This window comes from Toxorhynchites rutilus, chromosome 2 (assembly GCF_029784135.1).
Source record: "Toxorhynchites rutilus septentrionalis strain SRP chromosome 2, ASM2978413v1, whole genome shotgun sequence".
Lineage (NCBI taxonomy): Eukaryota > Metazoa > Arthropoda > Insecta > Diptera > Culicidae > Toxorhynchites > Toxorhynchites rutilus.
In genome coordinates, this window is record NC_073745.1 from 198,741,022 (window position 1) to 198,764,580 (window position 23,559).

Genomic DNA, 23,559 nt, shown 5'->3' on the forward strand with positions numbered 1-23,559 from the left:
CTGTGTTATTATAGAAGAACTACGTTCACGAAATAATCATCAGCAATGGAGATCGATTCACTGCCGGAGTCCTGGCCTCTCTACGTCCAGACAAGCATCCGCTTGAGATTGATCATCTCTGCAAGAAGCATCAGGCTGTTGTGCTATTAATAGCACAACAATGATCATATCAAATATCTCCTCTGTCCGGTGGCCTAACTGAACAATGGAATAACAGACGGAATACTCTTACGCCTAAATGGCGACTGTATAATGTACAATTTTCAAATTCCATAAAACATGTAACATGTACACGATTAAAATCCGGCTCTGCTACAGCTGAAATGGTAATAAGCCTAAATAAAAGAAACAAATGAGGAGGCCTATCCGAACAGGTATACAAGTCGAATCAACCGTGACCTTTACTCTACAACAAAAAATAGTTCCGGAACGGAAAACCCGGATCCTCGCTATGCTGATGGAATGGCCGCGGTATATCTGATGAATAATAGTCCAACATACGCATTGAATGGTAAAGCTACTCTTAAGAAACCATACCTTTAAAAGTCACTAATATTTGGAAGTCAAACATTCGCTTGAATTTCGCCACAGGAAGAAATTGGCTTGAAAAGCGTACCATCGGTACTTCGTGTACCTGCAGGCATAAAATAGACCCTTTGTTCAGTAACTTCTATCCTTACCTCCCGGCGATATCGACCTAGGTACGAGTAACAATAGAGCAATTCCACCCCAAATCAGCCGGCCGGCCCTCTCCATTTTTTTTGAAAGTAGGTGCTTATGGTGGACACTAACTAAAATCACAGTTTTCATTATCGTATGACCGGTTTAAATTAGGACTAATTTTTAAAGAGGGTGTATTCATTATCATTGACCTTTCTTTCAAAAAATCGTAACCGAATCATTTTGAATACGCCCGCTTTAAAAATCCGTCATAATTCAAATTGGCCATATGATAATGAAAACTGTGATTATAAGTAGCTTCCATCATGTGCACCAAGTCGTGTCAAAATTTGCTGTTTTTCGGTTGATCGCGGTGTAATCGCTCCATAGTTAAAATTAGGTAACTACCTCCGGGCGGATCTTGGTAGTATGCTGAGAGGAAAGGAGGCCTATCCGAGTGTCTGTTCACCATGGAGATGCGACTCAAAACAGCGTCTGTTCCCCATGTCAGGAAAGGATGCAGCACGTGAAGCTATGCTGCGACGAGCGATTTGATAAAACGTGGAACGATATCGACTGAAGCGGAGGCAGAAAACACATCTCTTTCAGGAGAAAAGGGCTGCCTGAAAGAATGTGAGGAGATCGAATTGCTTTATCGTACTCGTGAGTCACGGAAGTTCGCCCAAATCTGCGCGCAGACAGGAAACTAAGACGGCGTTGAGGAGGACTACACCGGTGTAGTAAACAACGGCTTCTACGATGAGGACATCAATTAGCTTAAAAACCACAAAAAGAACGGTAAAGATGGCCTGGTTGTGGAGGTTTAAGTGCCAATCCCGAATGAGACCGTCCGTCAAGGTCGGATTGCCCGGTTGAGATTCCATTCTCTGACTTGAGGGCGAGTTCTCGTAATACTACTTCCGTGATGGAAGGACGGATCGGCCACGATACTCTAGCTAGATCTCAACAACCAATCGCCAAAGCCCCATCAAACTTCATAACCTAAAGTCTGCTTCATTTAATATTGGAACAAATTCTTTTGCTCATTGTGGCGCTCCTAGTGGACGGATTTGGAAACTTTTTTCACCCACGTGTCGGGAAATTCATTACCTTTCACCATGTATTTATGTCATAACACCAAACGGTAGCATTTTGTAAACAACTGCCATGGAAGCCGAACGGAGAGATAAAATTGTGCACAGTTTTCTTGAAAAGCCATTGTTGTCGGCATCTAAGCTAGCTAAACAGCTTAAAATGCCCAGAAATACCGTATGGCGTGTTATCAAGCAGTACAAGGAAACATTGACGACGGCTCGGAAGCCGCATTCGAAGCGTCGGAGTGGAACTGTCGACCGGAAACTGCGTGGGAAAGTCATCAAGGCCGTCAAGAGGAATCCCAATCTTTCAGACCGCGATTTGGCCAATAAGTTCCAGGCCGCTCACAGTACGGTGCGACAAATTCGTCTCCGGGAAGGAATAAGGTCATTCCGAGCCAGCAAACAGCCAAATCGGACGCTGAAGCAGAACAATGTGGCCAGAATCCGTGCTCGAAAGCTGTACGACCAAGTGCTGACCAAGTTCGACGGATGTATTCTGATGGACGATGAGACCTACGTGAAGGCGGACTTTGGGCAAATCGCAGGTCAAAAATTTTATTTGGCGACGGCTCGGGGGAATGTACCTGCAAAATTTAAGTTCGTGTTTGCGGATAAATTCGCCCGCAAGTACATGATTTGGCAGGGGATATGCAGTTGTGGACAGAAAACCAAAGTCTTTCTCACTGACAAGTCAATGACATCAGAAGTCTACAAAAAAGAGTGCCTACAGGAACGGATTCTGCCGTTTATTCGTGCCCACGACCGTCCAGTAATGTTTTGGCCGGACCTCGCAAGCTACCATTACAGTAAAACGGTTATGGAATGGTACGCAACGAACGGGGTCAGCGTAATACCGAAGGACCTCAACCCCCCAAACTGCCCCCAGTTCCGGCCGATAGAGAAATACTGGGCAATCACGAAGCGGAGGCTTAAGGCCAAGGGAAAACTTGTTAGGAACATGACTCAAATGAAGAACTGGTGGAATCAAATCGCCAAAATGGTGGACGAAAAGGGTGTGCGCCGCCTAATGTGCCGTATTACGGGAAAAGTACGAGAATTTCTTCGAAACAGCAATGAATAATTTTTTAAATTTTTTTTTATGAAAGAGTAAAGAAAATGCTACATTTGTATGAAAAACAAATTATGAATTCGTTAATAAATGACTGAACTACACGCAATTGTTTGTGTTCCAATATTAAATGAAGCAGACTTTAGAACAATAGGTAGAATTCACCCGTACCTGAATGAATCTCATCGTAGGCCAGGTCGCAATTCTCCGCCAGAGAATGTAAACCAATGGAAATACTCAACATCCGATTCAAAATTCGCTAAACACGCGACATTGATCTTCTTCCAAACACTAAACTGTGTAGTATTTCTTTGAATTCTGTTTCAGTGAGGAATGTGTTGTTTGAATAGTTACAGCATTAAACATTTTAACTTTGAACGAATTCTCATGATTTGCATACCAATCGAATCGGAAGTTCTCTAAGATTGGTTTGATATGCTATACATTACAATTCGCTAATCCCCAAACGGTTTAAATTCATTAAAACTGGAAGAATTTCCTTTTTCTCATATATTCGTTCTGCCGATTTGTGTGCTAACCCTACCGTATTTCGAATGCTTATAACTCGAACATTTCATAATAGATCGGAAAGATTTTTGCATCGATTGATAGGAAATATTTCTACGCGTCTGTCACAATTAATAATGTTATTTTTTATGAGATGAACAATTGAATAACTGTAAAATGTCAAGCGTTATCTAAAAGCCCAAACTGTCAAGTTTTGATTGGCCCGATTTACGGTTTCCCCAACACGGACTTCAAAATTGATGTACATGTGGAAATCCGCTTTGCAAATTTTTTTTTTATCCCATCCGTTTATTAGGCTCATTTAGCAATTCAGCTGTCACAGAGCCGAATTTATTCGTATACATTTTTTATGTTAAGATAACTATTGTTGTATATCATTTAGGTTTAAGATACATTTGTTTTTTTTTTATGTATAACACAGTAGCTGTTTAGGCCTAAGAATATTCCAATTCTATAGATACACAACACATGCCGAGTATTCCATTTCTATCGATACACAACACATGCCGCCTTTTTTCGGCGTTAGAATATTCCTATTGTTCGAATGTTCACAGTTGGACTGTTCACAACGGGACTGCTGATATGAGGCTTCCATTGCTGTGTTAGAATTAGCACCAATTACCGATGCAGCAGATCGCAATGTGAGCGGTAAGGGACTGGGATTACCGACACATGATGATTGTTGCGTGGACGTAGTAGCTAGAATAACACACAAAGATGGTCAAGTTGAGGGGCCCTGAGTTATTAGCTCATGATCGTTCGCTTAGTAGCGGACACGCAACCAATTAGGCTACGAAGACCCCCTTGCAAATATTCATGCAAGTCGGGGTATTTTTGTTCCCACCGAGCTGTGTTTCCCTAACATGGACTTCAAAATCAATGCACCTGGGGGAATCCGCTTTGCAAATACATGCAAGTCGGAGGTATTTTATGGTGTTGAGTACTTTTGTACTTGCTTGTCGCTGTGCAGACCAGAATATGTTTCCCTAAAACGTACTTTTAAACTGAGAAGCCTGGGAAAATCATCATTTTAGATACTAGAGGTGAATGCACTATCGCGGTTCGAGAACTACGTAAACATGAGATGTGCAATAATTTCTGAGGGAAATGTAAAATACAATGATCGTTTGACAATTCTTTCGTTCACATGTTTTGCTAGTCCTAGGCTTCATATGAAACGTAAAAGGACGTTCATCAAATTTATTATATTAGGCTGTCAAAAAAGTCCTGCGGTATTTCCGCGAGGTGTCGTTGTAAGCGCGTAGTTCTAGTTGTATTCATTGTATCGAGTCATACTATAGCTTGTTGGAAAGGTATTTTTGCTATAATATAGTCTTTGACAGTGTTTTGTTTGGTTAAGTCGTTCGTGAGTTATAGTGTCGCAAATATGGAGCAAAATAAAGAGAAAATCCGACATATTTTACAGTACTACTATGACAAAGGCAAAAATGCATCTCAAGCTGCCAATAAAATTTGTGCAGTTTATGGACCCGATACAGTTTCCATTTCCACCGCACAACGATGGTTTCAACGTTTTCGTTCTGGTGTAGAGGTCGTCGAAGATGCGCCACGCTCCGGAAGGCCTGTCGTCGAAAATTGCGACAAAATCGCTGAATTAGCCGAGAAAGACCGGCATAGTAGGAGCGGTAGCATTGGCCAAGAGCTGGGGATAAGTCATCAAACCGTTATTAACCATTTGAAGAAGCTTGGATTCACAAAGAAGCTCGATGTATGGGTGCCACACACGTTGACGCAAAAAAACATCTTTGACCGTATCGACGCATGTGAATCGCTGCTGAATCGCAACAAAATCGACCCGTTTCTGAAGCGGATGGTGACTGGCGATGAAAAGTGGGTCACTTACGACAACGCGAAGCGCAAATGGTCGTGGTCGAAGCCCGCTGAAGCGGCTCAGACGGTGGCCAAGCCCTCATTAACGACCAGGAAGGTTCTGCTGTTGTCAAGGAATAATCTATTATGAGCTGCTTCCCTATGGCCGAACGCTCAATTCGGACCTGTACTGCCAACAACTGGACCGCTTGAAGGTAGCACTCATGAAGGAGAGGCCGTCTTTGATAAACAGAGGCCGCATTGTCTTCCATCAGGACAACGCCAGGCCACACACTTCTTTGGTGACGCGCCAGAAGCTCCGGGAGCTCGGATGGGAGGTTCTTTTGCATCCGCCGTATAGTCCGGACCTTGCACCAAGTGACTACCACCTGTTTTTGTCCATGGCGAACGAGCTAGGTAGTCAGAAGTTAGTCACAAAAGAGGCCTGTGACAATTGGCTATCCGAGTTTTTTGCCAATAAGGAAGCGAGCTTCTATAACAGGGGTATTATGAAGTTGGCATCTCGTTGGGAACAAGTCATCGAACAAAACGGCGCATATTTGACTTAAAACAGATGATTGTAACTAATTTTATGAACAAATGAAAATTCAAAAAAAAATACCGCAGGACTTTTTTGACAGCTTAATATTAGAAGTGGGAAACAAGTGGATTGCATAATATAATTGACGAATTTACGCAAAGCTGAATCAGCTCATGCGACACCTACATTAGGGCTCAGAACTACAAAAGTGATGATGTTTGTTTATTCTGCGGTCGTGATTATTTTCATTAATTTCTATTCAAAATCATGGCTAAATTAAATGTCATTAGTAAATCATAGATAATCTTCGAAATGTTTATGTTTGATAGTGAATATAGGTTATGAGTACTAACTTTCGGACATTTTTCAGAAGCTCAAACTGTGAATAATGACGATGCAATCGATATCATATCAAGTTGGTTGATATCATTGATTATGCAGGGGCTTCCTTTCGGCCGATACGAGAAGGATCTGCAATATTTGGAGCGCAATAAATGCCACCCACCATTTGCCTAGTGTAAAAATGTGAATTGTAACACTTGTACTTATCATTCGTCATATGTTATGAATGAAACAATGTAAATAATGATTTTCTAACCTTTTCAGCGTAGAAAGAATATTTAAATCCGAGAAACTTGCAGAAAATTTCTGATTTTTCAAAACAAATCATACCAATTCCATACCAAAAAAAAAAAAACAAAACATCATTTTACTCGCTGCGCCATCTGGTTGCAATTCTAACGTAAATTCGTCAATTGCGTAGTTCTACGTCGAAAATATGTGGTCGTGTCCTAGATACAACCCCTTACAATTTTATAGAATGCATAGAAATTTCCGAAATAATTTTTTAGCCAAGCACCAAAGCCCTGAATACGACAAGTGATCCATGGATTCTACTTTGTTCTCGCGGGAACAATGCACGAGATTTGTGTCCTAATGTACGTAGCGCACTCGTATGCACGGCGAAAATTCTTCTCGTGCTAGGCACAGTGCAGCCCGAGGTGATTACATTTTTGTTATTTGATAACGTATAAAACTAACAACTCGTACGTGTGATTCAATCATACACAACGAATCTCCACATACACCTTTCATCCTTCGAAAGCGATTGTCTTAGAGCTTCGTTCAACCGAAAATATATTAACGCTCAAATTCTTGCACCCCAAACGTATAATTTAAACTTAAACCCCAGTACAGATGCAAAACTGATGTGGTGTAACGATACAGAAACACTCTCCACCAGACGGCATGAAAATCAACGCGGTGGCTCCACCGAAACAAAATGCACCACTGTGCATAGAAATAAATTTTCAGCATAGAAATAACGTACAAAAAGGAATGGATGCCATTTTGTAGGTTTTTTCTAATGAGCTTTACGGGAAAAACACATGAAAATTATTCGTCTTCTGTTCGGATGAATTTTCGAACTTTTCGTATCTGGTAGCCGTCTTTGATATTTGTTCCGCCATTTTTCCATTTGAGCTGGTAAAAAGCAAAGCGTAAAGGGGGTGTTGCGTGTAAGTTCAAATTTGATTATGCAGATAAATTTGCCCGTAAGTGATGATTTGGCAAGTGATATATATTCTCACTTTGGATCTGAACTCAAACTTATGTGTTTACAACCTTTATTGATTTAATGTAGCTCCACGCGGCCGTCCGCGTCGAGTGTAATACAAGAACTCACTTAATGCTAGTTACAGAAGTCTTAAGCTAACTTATCCAACAGTTTGTGGAGAGTTTCACTGGGAGGAGCCAAGTCGATTTCAAAGGGGAATAGCCAATCAATCGAATGCGGTGTTCGATGTGAATGGTGTCAAGAAATAAAATTGCTTACTGCGCTCATAAGCGCGCATATCGATTCCATGGGAAATCGTAAAGTGTCACGACGACTTGGTGTACGGTCGCGTATTTAATCAGAATAGAACTGGGTTTGTTTTGGTTTCAGGTTTATTGCCTTTAGCTGCGCGCGACATGATGTAAGGGTGCATTCATATCGCCCGCGCATGTTGGCTTGTTTACATGGACGAATGTGGGAGAAAAACAATTAACGAAATAATGCAGTTGCGCTTGAGGAATGTTTCGTGGGAATCGTAAATTGAAGTGACCACGCATGAGTCATTTATTTTGAAACAATCAACTGCTTATGAGGAAAATGATAATTTGTATATTGGGGTTTTAAGATGGATTTTGGAATGGGATTTGAAATGGGGTTTGAAATCATACTACACAAGGGATCAGTGGTTGTGGAGAGAACGGTTGTAGGGAATAACTCGTAAAAGCTTCTATATGACAAAGGGGCCTAAACTTGTAAACTAATTCCGTGAAATTCACAGGAAAATAATGATATATCGCGTGAACATAAAATAAACACTACAGCAAATAAAGCATACTTTGGTTCATTAATTATTTAGATTCACTAGCGAGAAAATGCAAGAATATAGTGCCAATATTTTGAAATAACAAAAATGTTTAAAAAACACAAAAAATCTAATTATAAATGTTAGGTGAGTTTGTATTTCTACGTCTAGATTTAGATTCGGGGATGGTGTTTTCAAGTTATGATTTTCGACAAAGAAAAGGTCACTTATGTAGAATGCGTCCTTAAGAAATAGAAAATTAGTCATATAATAACGAAAAAAAATATCAAATTATGATAGCTGCTAAATAATTTGAATAAAAACAAAGGGGGAAGTTCCAATAAAAATGGATAAGAGCGGGTGAAATCGGCTGTTTGTCCTATTCTGCGTTACACTATGTAGCAAAGAGACATAACTGCGTTAAACTCTGATAAAATATGAGAAACTACGACAGAGAAACACTTTTTACCTGTCACGACTAAAGCAAACTAACGAAGAAGAACAATACATAATCAGTTGCACCAATGACAACTGCTTCGAGCACGTTCGTAACTATTAAAACAAAACTATTGAACTATAATGATGTCCTTATTTCACCCATAAACATCGGAAAAAGAAAGAAGAAATAATCCTCTCTTTTTTTCATTACTTCAGTTTATCACGAAACTGGCGAATGATGTGTGACATGCAAATATTCGTTGAACATGCAGTCGTGTGGCTTCCTGGCTAGCCGGAGACGTCTCGTAAGAAATAAAATAAAGATAGTGAACAAGTGCATCCGGTCACATCGTCAACATTGTCGAGAAATAGAATGCTAACGTTCCAGTTTTTCAGTTGCAATTCATCCAATCCAGAGGTACAAAGCGTTTATTGCGTGCCTCGTTTCTTAAATTCTTAAAAGAGTCAACTATAACTGGTGCTTTCTGGGACCAACACACAAAGAATGACAAATTTTTCGCATGTTTCATATAGAAAAGGGGGAAAAGTCTGGCGAACGACGCATTGAAATATTCCGGTAATCAAATTACACGCCTGTTGGCCGGAAGCACGAATGACAGTTTAAAGCTGACTGTCTACGGGAAGCCAGACATTTGCGTTTCGGTCTTGGTTTTGTTTGTACCCTTTCTTGTTGGTGATGCAGGAAGCAACAGTGAACATGAAGTTGTCGTTTCAAAAATAGGGGAAAAATGGTTCCATGGAATGTGCCATTTTGTGAGAGGAGTTGCCCTACGGATATCAATCCATATGACGTTCATTGAAGCAACAGGATGGAGGGCAAATCTTATATAAAAAACGCTGTATTTATGTTATGTCTATTCTACAAGTCAAATCTATGAAATTAATACTAAAATGTTTTTAGATTACACGGCAAAATTATCTACTATAACTTTGGTGGATTTTTATTCTCAATGTATGTGTATGCATAATTATATGATCAGATACATCATACATATGTTGAAGCCCTCCGAAATCCTCCATAATCATTTAACGTTTTACGTTCTGCCCTTTTCTTCACCACTTTCCCCCTTTCCCGTTTACTATCGCTGCTGAATTGGGCGGGGGAAAATGATAGCACCCCAAAAAGTGTGACCCAGAGAGCGGCGTGATAATTTATGGTTATGACATCTGACATGACATCTGTTTATTCAATATGAACGAGTATGATTATCTACGGCCTGCTGAACTTCTAGTGTACCACTCAACCAGATTTGCGCTGGATGTGGATGAGAAGTGGGGGCCGGATATTCGAGATCCTTTCTACCTCTGGTAGTGTTTTCTAGAGCCTCACCGCAAGCGAATGACACCCATAGAGCCGGGGCTGTTTCGAGTGTTGTTATAATGTCACAAATTTTCATGAAGTGTGAAAGTCACCCCCTTGGGCAGGGGAGGAAAAAATGCTATATACTTGGGGGTATGACTATGACAAGTGCTAGTGTAACAGGTTAAATTATGACCGAGTGCTTTGCCAAATTTTTGGAATAGAACTGCTAGTTTATTGAATACTGTATTCGAGTACATACTGTGCAATTAAAATTGTCCGTTACAACATTACGAATGGATCTCAAATGCTATTTCATACTTTCTACTTTGAATTTTACGAGCGTCTATTTGCATTTGCTCTTGAAAATCACTCGCATGAGAAGAACACTTTTTTGCAGCTTCCAGCCGTCCATTTACACTGTTTTCAGATGGGGTTCGCCACTATGAAACGATTCGAATAGCGGGATATGAACATTTGCTCGCCAGAGAGAGAGAAAGATAGAGCGGTTGACAAAAACGTTAAGTGCTGATAGTTTGAACAAGTTTTCCCGTTCGGCTTGTGGCTTGAAAAAGCTTCTACCGTATTCCGAATAAGACATTACTTCTGCTCGGAGAACCACTCCCCGGTCGGTCTGGCTGGTATGACAACGAGAGATAAACTACATGCAAATTTTCCAACATAAAACATATTTTCATTGCGGCACAATGTGAGTTCCTCAGGGTGCAAAAATTATATTATTTTTTTCCCTCCTCTTATCTAATCGAGGCTGACTTTTGCGACCGGCCTCTGGGATCTCGGATCGGGTGAATGGTACTGATAAATGTTCGGACTTCGAATGTACATGTTTCATTTGTTGTGTTTTTTTCGACCGACGAGAAGTTGGTCGTGACCCGCTCGACATGTTGGTCACGTTCCGCTCGGAATTCGAGGGGAGGAATCAAAAGATCATTTTCAACCCGGAACAACGAAAAACAACGAAAATGCTCTGGCCAGTGGTACATGATTGCATGAAATGTTTGAAGCGATGAAAAACAAATTTATCGCATTTGTACAATGTTCCAAATAAAACATGTTGTCTTCCATGGAGGCGCGCTATTGTTTTGCGCATTTGTCAAACATCATGCGTTTCCCTGGACTGAGATCGTTGAAAATGTTAAACTTTGTGCCTGAAAATCTGTATGAATTTGTTTTTGCAGCAGAAGCTTATCTTCTTTGATATCAATACAAAAAATTATCTTAATAATTGACCCAGAAAAAGTCATTCAGCAGGTACTTACTGGTATAAGGCAGCGGCACAGCAACGGAGAACAGCATCTGAAGTATGAGTGCTCCACAAAGCAATTTTATTCGTGACAGCTCCATCCTGACGCTCCTGCTGATTCAAACCTGAAAAGAGCAAAGGCAACAAAGAACAAGAATTAAGCAATTTGCTCGTTAAACATGATTCTCTTTCGGAAATTGTTCAAAACGGAGCACTGTGGAGAGATATCAGAGTGGGATGATATACGATCCAAACAAGCCACCCGATACGAGGAACTTTTCTAGATAGGCTAGCTATCGATAGGGAACATGATTTATCAAGGGCCGCGTAAATCATTGGAAGTAGCAAGAAATCGACACTCTCGCGGAGAAGTCAACAGCATCATATCGGTATTTGAACAAGCTGCTCCGAATCCTGTGTGACGTTACGAGGCACGTAACGATCGAAGTCGTTTGTTTTGGGCATCACTTTATTTGAGCGTGGATTTGCTAACAACAGAGACATACAAATGGCAATGAATTGGATTACTTATAACTCTATTGTGTGTTTGTGGGGTGAGTGACTCTTACTCTTTGACACCTCTTTTTTCATTTCTGAATGTTATTGTGGATTGATGTTGGCAATACGAGGTATGGCTATTTGAAAACGAGACTGCGCGCCTGGCGCCTGGAGTGTCTGCTATAAACTTACGAAAACACGTTTTTGTCGCTATAGTAGTTTGCGAACAGAAGTGGTTTGAATGGAACATGGTTTGTAGTACGCGTTGGAAATCATGTGTGACGAAAAAACACGAACAATAACGCACCTGCCCATAACCCGCTGTCGGTGATGCAATTTTTAGCCGATAAGGGCATTCCAGTGCTCGAACATGCCCCGTACTCGCCAGATCTAGCCCCATGCGACTTTTTTCTATTCCTCAAGATCAAATCCGTGTTGAAAGGTACCCGATTTCAGTCCGTTGAAGAGGCGAAGGAAAAAGCGACGCGGCTTTTGAACGCCATTACAAATGAAGAGTTTCAGCACTGCTTCGAACAATGGAAAAACGTATGGAAAGGTGTGTGAGGGGCCAAGGGGAGTATATTGAAGGGAGCATATCGTTGTACCGTAATTTTTAAAAAATAACCCTTTTTCGTAATCAGTCTCGTTATTTAATAGCCATACCTCGTATAAGACTCCAGCAAAATCATTGCTACAGTTACAATAAAATTCCATGGCAAACCGATGTAGTGGTTCTCATATTTTCGTCACAAGTGGTAATTTTGTTCTTTATCGCAAAAATTAGACCTGTATTGTTTTTATTTTTTTATTAGGGTGCCCATTTCCATTTTAGGATGGTCCGAAAAATATTTTTTTCCACTTTTTTTTATGACTTTTTTCAAAAATTCATAACTTTTGAACCACTGAACCGATTTAGATGATCGACATATCAAATTGACTTTTACTAAAAATATTGAATTATAAAAAAAAAATTTTTCGTAATTATTGATTGTAGTCGTTTGTTATTGTTTTAATGGGTCAGGACTAGAGGGCGCTATATCTATATATAAAAATAGATTTCTGTCTGTCTGATTCTTATGGACTCGGAAACTACTGAACTGATCAACATGAAAATTGGTATATAGGGGTTTTTGGGACCGGGGAAGGTTTTCGTGATAGTTTGAGACCCCTCTCCCCTCTCCAAGGGGGGCTGCCATACATATGAAACACAAATTTCTGCATAACTCGAGAACTAATCAAGCCAATGGAACCAAATTTGGCATCTGGAGGTTTTTGGGTACAATTAGGGTTTTTATGGTGGTTTGACACCAGTAGTGAGGAACTAGGGAGATTCCTGCCGTGAAGCACGTGACCGACTTTTGCTTATCGGTCCTTCCCCAACAGCTCCCGCAGGTGAGTGTGGACACGATTCGGTCGACAGTGGTCTGGCTGACACAATGTAGTTATGAAGAAATCAAATTAACTAAAATCTGTCAGTGTCCATGTGCTATATGAAACGTCCCATAGAGTAGTGCGGGGCAAAGGTGCGCATTGGCCATTTTGAAGCAAACGAGCATAAAATTTCGACAAAAGTGTAGTCGTTTGATACATTATTACACCAGCATCTCACACATATAAAAAAAGATACATTTCATGAAAATGGAAAAAAGTTATAAGGTAAAAAGAGTTTTGCGATGTTTTGATCTATTTTTTTCAGTTTTGGAGAGGTAGGTAGGTAGGTATTGTATTACAGAGACTTTAAACTTTTGCAGTTCATTCGTCTCTAGTCTTGAGAAAGGCCCTTTGAAAACTCTACTCTACTCGACTCCAGCGCTACCACCTCCACCCTCTTGCCCTCTCGATCCCTCGCCGTCCAGCAACGATGTTGTCCAGTCGGTGTCCACACAAAGAATGTGAGTTTTGGAGAGGACGATTTACTTACCTTAAATAACTGGAAAGTTCGAAACTACACTGTCAAGGAAACCTTCATTCTATAGTAGATGATAGTGCGTATTCGTTTTGAAAAATTTCAAGTGCTTTTTTTAAAAGTTCGATTAGTTCAAAAATTGCTTGCGGGGCAAAGGTGCGCAGTGGCTGTGGTGCGACAGTTCGCACCAGAGTTTTGGTCCGGAAAAAAAATTCTAAAATGTTTTCAACCACATTTTTAACGGGACCAACAAGAAGGAAACTGATTTGAAGAAATGCACTCCAGAAATGCTCAAATGGCCCGACAGAGGCTTTGGGAGGGATTCTCGAAGCGTCGGATTGCGGCAAACCTCGATACTTCTGAATCAGCTCTGAGGAAGAGGCTCATATCAGAAAGTGATTTAAGATTCGAATCTTCTTTCATTGACATTTCTACTTTTGCTGGGATGTGTCAGCGAGCACCTAGGGCGGTTCACATAGGTATTTACGAGTGAGCAGTCTGAGGATCTGGCGGACCACTGCAGGGCACTGGAGTAAGCTTTCTATGGTATGACTCTCAAAGATTCACGGCGTCTGGCGTTTGATTTTGAGGAAGCCAACAACCTCCAGCAACCAAGTTGCAAAACAGGCAGTAAGAGATTTTGATTCTAGTTTCATGAAGAACCATCGTCTGTCTCTTCGAACCCCACAACAGTAAAACGAAACATCAGCGCTCCAATGCAAAGCGTCGGAATCCTCAGAACCGAAATCCAAGATGAGGAATAAAAATAAACAATTGCTTCAAAATAATTCGAAATCAATTTCAAATGAAAAATGTTTTTATTTTCACCATACATTTAATTCAATAACGGTTATGTTTCGTTTAAGTTTATGTTTTCACAATAAAAATAAATATTGTTTTTTTTTCAACAATGAGTTTCAAATAAATCAAGTGAAGGTAACTATGTATTTATAAACTTGATCTATATAAATAAAAATGATCTGGTGTCCGTTCCTCATTATTTAACTCATGAGCGGAGAAACGGATTTAAACAGCCAGTATCAGGACTGATGCGTGTTAGTCTGCATCAGGTTTATATGTCAAAAAAGAAATTATATACCGCGAGTATAGATTACGTACATAAAAATAATTTCTGTGAGAACTTGAGTGTTCGAAATGATTTATATCAATATATCAATTGTAGGTGGGACGAAGTTCGCCGGGTCAGCTAGTTTGTTAATAAAAACGAATTCTGTTTCAAATGTTGGACATTTTCGAATATCTTATATTGTCAGTCTCCTCACTCCCAAAAATTTCCACGTAGTATGTTCGATCATAACATCCAGTCTTCTCACCCATAAAAAAACCAATGAACACCCCCCTCCTGTAACTCTCTAGTAATGATGCTTCTCCCGCTTCTGATGATAAAGCATTGAAGAAGTTCAATTCAATAAGTACGCACCTTTGCCCCATAGTGCCCCACCTATTTTAATACAAAAAGACAAATGCGCACCTTTGCCCCATAGTGGGGGCAAAGGTGCGCATTTGTCTTTTTGTATTAAAATAGGTATTTGTCCAATAACAAACACAACTCGAGAAATGCTTTTACTACGTTTCGAAGGTAATACATATAGTTACAATTTGGTAAGCAAACGGAATTTTATTCGCTTTTATTTCAAGAGTTATTGGACAACAACAGTTAGGTGCGCACCTTTGCCCCGCATTACTCTACCAGAAAAACAAAAAGAAGAAAAAACAAAGCAGTGGACCAAAATAGAAACAATAAATATGATAAAAGCTAACATTTGGTTCAGCGAATATGCTTAAAGTGTAGGAGGAGATAATGAAAAATATCTATCAGTGTGCTAAAAAAATATGACAATGGAAAATTTTCAGAAAACTTTGAAGGAAAAAGGGAAAATTCGGAAAATTAAATTCCCTTATGTTCTACAATTACATAGTGACAAGTGCTGTTAGCACTCCTATATCTTCTTCTATCTATACCAATAAAAAAGTATCGCCGAATGTGTTGATAAGAGCAGAACTCGAGGAACGAATTGTCCGATTTAGGGCTGTCTTTGGTCTATCATATTTTCTGTATAAAACATTTATTCCATGCAACGGAGAAATATGTTATTTGCAAGTAGTTGAAAAATCTTGAACGAGAATTGTGTCTGAAAATAATCTGACATTATAATGATGAGTTTTGTTAGAAATACTAGGAATTTTATAGTAAAAGGTAAATTCAACGGGGTCGATTGAAAGATCAATCAATGAACAGTAGTAAGTAAACGTAACGTAAGAAAACGTGAATGTTTGAAGGTATTGATAACAAAAAAAAACAAATTTTGGGCGGGACTAAATTTGCCGAGTCAGCTATATTTTTTCATATTTTTTCTGGAAAGCTGAGGTTTTTTACATAATATATCCGAAAATCAGAGAGGTGTTGTTTTTCGTTTTTGAGTTATTATTTTGCAAATTTAACATGTTTGAAATCCTCGTTCAATATTCTTATGTGACTAGACCAGACCTATGCGACTAGAATCCAATCCTCTCGCAAGTGTGATATTTGTTCAAGGAAAGTTAGTTTATTGGCTTCAATTTTATATGACGATCATCTAAATCGAATCAATAATTCAAATGTTATGAATTTTTGCAAAAAGTCATTTTTAGGGAGTCTTCGTAGCCACATTGGTTACGCGTTCGCTTACTAAGCGATCGACTCAAGACCCTCAATTGACCATCTTTATGTTGTTATAGAATAACTACATCCACGCAACAATTATCAGCGATGGAGATCAATCCGCGGTCGAATGAAGATGGATTCATCCATACAACTGCTCTGCTCTGCAAGAAACATCGAGTTGTTGTTCTATTTATAACCCACCAATGGTCAATATCAACTGTTTCCGCTGTCCGGTCTGCTGAACAATTGATGAACAGAAAGAATACTCTCATGCCTAAATGGCTACTAACTACTGTGTAATCTGCAATTTATAGAATCCTTAATATGTAACATGTACACGATTAAAACCCGGCTCAGCTACAGCTAATATGCTAATGAGCCCAAATAAATAAACAAAAGGGATAAAAAAGTAATTTTTGGATAAAAGGGGTGAAATGACTTTTCGGACCACCCTAAAATGGAAATGGGCACCCTAATAAAAATACGCGTCATTTGTTTTGCGATATAGAGCAAAATTGCCAGTTTTCACGCATATCTGAGAACCACTATATCGGCTTGGCATGGAATGGCTGTATGACAAGGCATTAGGCCATAGGAATAAAAACAAAATTCAGCTTTACTTTACCTGAATCGAGCAATCGAGCAGTGAAATTGAGTTTTAACTATGTTTGGTATGAATAAAAGTAACAATTAAGTATTTACTTTTCGAAAATGGAAGTTTACTTGATTTCGTATGAATGAACCAGCATTTATCAGGTAAAGGGGTTTCCAATAAGAGCGCTACAAAAGATTTTTTTAAATCAAACAAAAACGGTTTTGGATATCAATGAAATTCTTTATTCATGGGAATGTACATTATGTATGGAACTCGATTTCTTTTGCATGGCCACCCGGGCACGCTTGCAGAAGTCCAAACGCTGAACCCAATTTTCGACGGTTTTCAGGCATAAATCGGCCGATACTGCTGCAATTTCACGTTCGATATTCGTACGAAGTTCATCAATCGTCGCTGGATTGTTGACATAGACCATAGTTGGAAGTACAGCCTGTAGTTGGAACGGTACAGCCTTTATTTAATCGCCCGAATGGTCGTTCGTGGGTTTTTCTTTAAATCCTGAATAATTCGCGTGTCCATTCTTCCATCTGGCTCACGTTTCAGTTCTCTTCCCGGTCGATCGGCCACGCTGCCGGGCATCTGATGCTTCCGAATGACCAGCTGGACCGCACCACGGTTTACCCTATGTTTCCCAGCAATGTTTCGTTGAAACTTCTTACGTTGGAAGTCACGCACAATTCAATTTTGGACCTGCAAATCGTAATCCTTCCGCCCATTTTCCGGAAGCTTCCTCAGCGTCAAAAACACGGTACTATGTATGAAAAGTTGATTAAACAGCTACGAAAATTATATGTGTGTCAGATGTGAACAACCAGCTGTCAAAACCGAGGAGTGCACCGATGAAGAAAACACGGTAAAACAAATTTACCCAGGTGGATTTTATGTACAACCAAGTAATTTTTTGTTTTTCCAAACAAATAAATCAACGATACTGAAATGGCAAAATGGCCTACTAATTTCCTACTTTCACGTAGTATTGACTGGAACACCGATCAAGCCTCTCTTGTATTTTATTTGTTACTAGTTGACCCGGCAAACTTCGTCCCGCTCGTATGGTTTTGTCTGTCTTGCACTCTGTTGCACTTTTTGTTTGTCTGTTTTGTGACGGGAAAATAGAAAAAAAAGAAAAAGAAAAAGAAAAAGTTCTCAAATGGGGATCAACATAGGGTAGGAGCCTGCCCTAGGAGTTGGGTAAGAGTTGGTCTCAAATGTTCCTATCTCACGCCTCCACGAAGATCATATGACGACATTCCCGCAGCATTCCCGCAGGCTGACAAGTGCAGTAAAGCTCATGAACGAGCACGTTCTTCCGCTGCACTTGGTTGATGCTGAGAACATGGAGGAGCTGCAACTGAAAGTTTACTGTGCTGCTGTGGCGACCGCCAAAAGTTTAGGATCCGTATAAGGCCAAGAGGCGGACTGCTCCAACATCTCCGTGAAAGGCGTGAGCCTCCATGGCGAAGGAGATTGGAGCAACGGATCCTAAACAAGCGCGCCGCAATTGGAAGGCTGATGGCGTATAAAAGAGGCAGCAGATCGGCGAAATTATGTCGCCAAGTTGCTGTGATCGTGCGGCCTACTTAACTTCGCCAGCTGGGAGCTCACCAGCTGACGGAAAAACTCGACACACTGGTACAGCAATTGAGCGTCCTTACAAAACGGCTGAAACGTTACTCTGACTCTGCAAAGCGCCAGGAACAAAATCGGATGTTCAGAGATAACGAGAAAGCGTTCTACGACCACATCAGTGACGAGAAGCCCGACTACCGCGAAGGTTTGCCAGATATTAGCGATGTGACGAACTTCTGGGCTGGTATTTGGGAGACCCCAGTAGAACATCGCGATGGGTAAATGTGGTTAAGACGGGAGGAGGAGAGTTGTGGTGAAATTGGAGAGATGCCAGCTATCATCGTCGAAGAGAACGATGTCCGCAAAGCCTCGCGGTACCTGAGGAACTGGGCAGCACCAGGCCCCGATGGTGTTCAGAACTTCTGGCACAAGAAGCTGACCGTCGCACATCTAAAGATAGCTGAGTGCTTCAACAAGGTGCTACGTGACCCACACAACCTTCCTGAATTCGCCACCCGTGGCGTCACCTTCCTCCTCCCGAAAGACAGCAACACATTGAACCCATCAAAGTACAGACCGATAACGTGCCTATCGAGTTTGTACAAGATATTAAGCAGTATCATTACCGCCAAAGTTTCTGCCCACTGCGAACAACACCATATCATCGCAGAAGAGCAGAAAGGATGCAGAAAAAATACGCATGGCTGCAAAGACCAGGCCATCATCGACGCAGCCATAGTCGGCCAGGCGGATTATAACCAGCGGAACCTAAGCATGGCCTATATCGATTACAGGAAGGCTTATGACTCGATACCTCACTCGTTTCTCGTCCGGGTATTGGAGCTCTACAAAATTGATCCCGTCGTCGTTAGGTTCTTGCAGCATGCGATGAGGCAATGGAGTACGTCTCTGCACCTTAGTGATGGGGAAAATGTGTTGCAGTCTAGAACGCTGCAGATAAAGAGGGGGATATTCCAAGGCGACTCTTTCAGCCCGCTTTGGTTTTGTCTGGCACTGAACCCCCTCAGTAGGACGCTCAATAGAAACGGTCACGGCGCCCACGAAGAAGTGACCCATACATTCTACATGGATGATCTCAAGGTCTACGCTGATTCACGTCAGCGTCTAGGTGTAGCTATCCGGGTTGTCGAAGACATAAGCAGGGACATCTGCATGGAGTTCGGCCTCGACAAGTGCCGCTGTGTCCATCTGCTGAAAGGGCAGCTTACCGAATCCGGAGGTTACGAGGTCTATGACGGCGAGTTTATAAGAGACATGGTTCGTGGCGAATCCTATAAATATCTTGGATTCCGACAGCTCACCGGGATTCGCCACTCCTACATCAAGACGGAGCTGCGAGACAAGTTCTTGAGTCGAGTCAACTGTGTCCTGAGGACTTTCCTCAACGCGGGGAACAAGGTACGCGCGATCAACACATTCGCGGTTCCCCTGCTGACCTTCAGTTTTGGTGTAGTCAAATGGAGCAAAACTGACCTAGAGGACCTTAAGAGGAGGATGAGGAAAGCATTTTAAGAGGCCGGAATGCACCATCCTCAATCGGCACTGGAGAGAGTTTCACTGCCACGCAAAGAAGGGGGACTTGGAATAGTCGACATATCTGCACTGTGTGTTGCCCAGGTACGACAACTGCGCGAGTACTTCGCAGAACGCGCCAACCAAAACGCGCTATACCGGGCTGTCTGCGCCGTCGACAGAGGATACAGCGCTCTGCACTTGGCGCAAGCGGAGTACCAACTCAACTGCAATCTGCAGACAGTGGAGGAGAAGATTGCAGCTTGGAAGCGCTTGGAGGTCCCAAGAATTGTTCCAGTCGTTCTCTCTGGAACTGGAATTGTCCCGAAGACACTTCTGGAAGCGCTAAAGGTGTTGAACATGGAGAAGGAATTGGCCGGCATCCAAAAGTCGGTCATCCTTAGCACCTGCGCGATTGTCCGACAATTTCTCGGTCAGGACTGAAACAGCACGAGCATGCAGATACGTGCATTCCACAGAGCCTAGTCCCCCTTTGGCATTCAGAAGCCCGGGGGCAGGTGAAAATTCTGGCTAGGTTCGCCTAGTTAAGAAGTGAGTCTGGGAAAAACAAGAAAAAAAGAAGAAGAGAAAGAAAAAGAAAAAAAGAAATATAAAAAACAAGAAAACGGAAAAGAAAAAGATGAAGGAGAAGAATAAGAAGAAGGAGAAGAAGTAAAAAAAGGAGAAGAAGACGAAGAAAAAGTTGTAGAAGAGAAAGAAAAGTTGAGGAGAGAATTAGAGAAGGAGAAGAAAAAGAACTAGTAGAAGAGAAGGAGAGATGGAGAGATGGAGAAATGGAGAGATGGAGAAATAAAGAGATAGAGAAATGGAGAGATGGAGAGAAGGAGAGAAGGAGAGAAGGAGAGAAGGAGAGAAGAAGAGGAGAGAAGGAGAGAAGGAGAGAAGGAGAAGGAGAAGGAGAAGGAGAAGGAGAAGGAGAAGGAGAAGGAGAAGGAGAAGGAGAAGGAGAAGGAGAAGGAGAAGGAGAAGGAGAAGGAGAAGGAGAAGGAGAAGGAGAAGGAGAAGGAGAAGGAGAAGGAGAAGGAGAAGGAGAAGGAGAAGGAGAAGGAGAAGGAGAAGGAGAAGGAGAAGGAGAAGGAGAAGGAGAAGGAGAAGGAGAAGGAGAAGGAGAAGGAGAAGGAGAAGGAGAAGGAGAAGGAGAAGGAGAAGGAGAAGGAGAAGGAGAAGGAGAAGGAGAAGGAGAAGGAGAAGGAGAAGGAGAAGGAGAAGGAGAAGGAGAAGGAGAAGGAGATATATATACCACCCGCCGTATTCTTCAGACATTGCTCCGTCCGATTACTACCTTTTTCGATCGATGCAACATGGCCTAGTGGACCAGAACTTCTCCAATTTTGATGAACTCAAAAATTGGATCGATTCGTGATTAGCCGAAAAACTGGCCAATTATTTCCGCAAAGGGATCCGTGAATTACCAGAAAGATGTGAAAAAGTTGTGACTAGCAATGGGCAATACTTTGAATATTAAATTTGTAACCATTTTTGCAGAATAAAGCATTCATTTTTGAAAAAAAACTTACCGGTACTTCTATTAAAATGTGAAAAAGGGTGGAAAAGCAGCAACGATACTGAAATTAAAACTTCATAACTGTTCAACATCACATTATGACGCAATGATTTTGAGTTTCTCTTCTTATTCATTCACCCGATGAAAATGCGCAACAATTATAACGAAGTTGACCGAGACACCGAGGAATTGTAAGTTATACAAAGCAGAAAGATATTAAGTGCAGCTTTCATTTCTCGGTTCTCTGTAAACTATCTGCAAACGCATAAAAAATGTAAAGCTCCGTCCTGCACAAATATTTTAACTCTTGGCAAACACCTATAAAGTGGAAGGCGCTGAGTGTGATTCTTCTCCCATTCAATCTCGACTGGACACGATGAAAGGCGGTACCGTAGGACAGGTAGAGCGGCTGATGGAACAAGAGCTCACAAACCATAAATCAAAAGCACCGAACTGAGTTACGAACAGAATTTGTCTGTTTGCGGTGCACGGCGCTAAAAGGATTTTAATCTCTTTACATAATTTCTTTTTTTCCCATCTACTTTGGGTCCTTTGCTTGCTTTGGAAGCTTTTCACTAGTACCGTGCGGCGCTTCCGGTCTGATGGATCTTTTCGCGGAATCTGATGATTTCTGTTGTCAGTATTTGACGTGTTTGGTTTCGCAAAGTGTGAATCGTGCTTCATACGACACATAAACGCGAAGATAGAACAGAATCAGAATCGATATATAAATCAACCGAAATAAAAAAAATGCAGAACCCGACCACCGTTAACAAGTGCAAATGGAAAATGCCACAAATTGTGCATCGAAATGGAGAACAGCAGCAGCTACAGTGACAAATGTGGCTTGAGATTTATAGAATATATGCTAATTTGGCAGCAAAAGGCAATACAATAAAACTGCCAAATTGAATATTAACGACATTAACTTGATCCGCTTTGCGAATATATATTTTTTTCAAACATCTTCATCGTGGTGAACAATGCAAAAAATAGGGGTTGAAAATTCATCCCCGAGAAAACCCTATATGTTTAACACCGGAAACTGAAAGACTTTCCACGGAGAAAAGTAGATATTTGGGTCGGATTATATTCACAAGCTCACACATATGCATAATAAATGGATTTCACGTGTGATCTGTCTTTATTCGCAGCGTAATCGAGCGCAAAATCGCAATCAGTGTTCACAAACGGAAAGGAAACAAATTCCATGTATGTGATCTCAATTGAACTGTGAAATTGAAATTGTGTACATACCACTGTGCGATTCCGCACACATTTCTATGTGCGCTTTGTGGCGGACAGAAAATTCGACAGGAAACACTGACAAATTGAAAAATCATTCCCATCCGGTTCGATCAGTTCGGGCTTCGGGCCATCATCACTGCCAGAGGAGGCGACACAATCGTGGTTCATGTTTCGGAGGCGGATCGTCACGATTCGGTAGGCGGGATGATCCTGTTACAGTGCCCATAGTTGATTTATATTGGACGCGAAACTGAAACTGCAGGGAAGAGAGAAATTTAATTGGGTAATGTTTTCCAGTTCTGTTTTCTGGCGGTTTTCGAAGCATCCCAAAAATTAAATTTTGATTTAATTAATCTGAAAATACCAATTAGCTCGTGACAATGCATAATTTTCATCGCGATGATGAATGGATCATTTAGCGCTTAATCTACAAACGCACCCGGAACAGATACTGGAAAAAATAGCGGTGACAAAGGTGGTGAATCGAACAACTCAATGTAATTTATCTTGGTGTACTCCAAGTTGCCTGTGCAACTTGAATACCTTTTCCAAAAAATGAACACTATTGTTTCCGCAGGAACAACTGAAACATTTTTGAATCTCGAACGATAGAAATTACGTCCAACCACTTTGGGCTCACGACTTCAACTGAACAATTCATAATGTGCAGGGAATTTAGAAAAACAACATACATACATGTGAAAACCATGTATGCCATCATATTTCTCTACTTATTGTGTTTTGGAGTTAATCGTTTTGTGTAGTCAAAGGCTCATTTGATACGATGCTCAACTATTAACCCTTTACGGTCGTATTAAATTTGGACATGGGTGTCGTACTGGTCGGAATTATTTTTCCTTGAAAAAGCAGTGATACATGCAAGATAATTAAAAA

General features: G+C 41.0%; 1 protein-coding gene across 3 annotated transcripts in view; it reads right to left on the reverse strand.

Annotated features, from left to right (window-relative positions):
• LOC129765217 (circumsporozoite protein-like) overlaps nucleotides 1-23,559 on the reverse strand; it is a 168,271-nt gene that overhangs the window by 50,278 nt on the left and 94,434 nt on the right. For all 3 annotated transcript variants that reach the window (XM_055765277.1, XM_055765275.1, XM_055765276.1), the window contains one exon: nucleotides 11,122-11,230. In XM_055765277.1, the coding sequence (XP_055621252.1) occupies nucleotides 11,122-11,206 (85 nt within the window). In that variant the 5' untranslated portion in view covers nucleotides 11,207-11,230. The remainder of the gene's footprint in view (nucleotides 1-11,121; nucleotides 11,231-23,559) is intronic.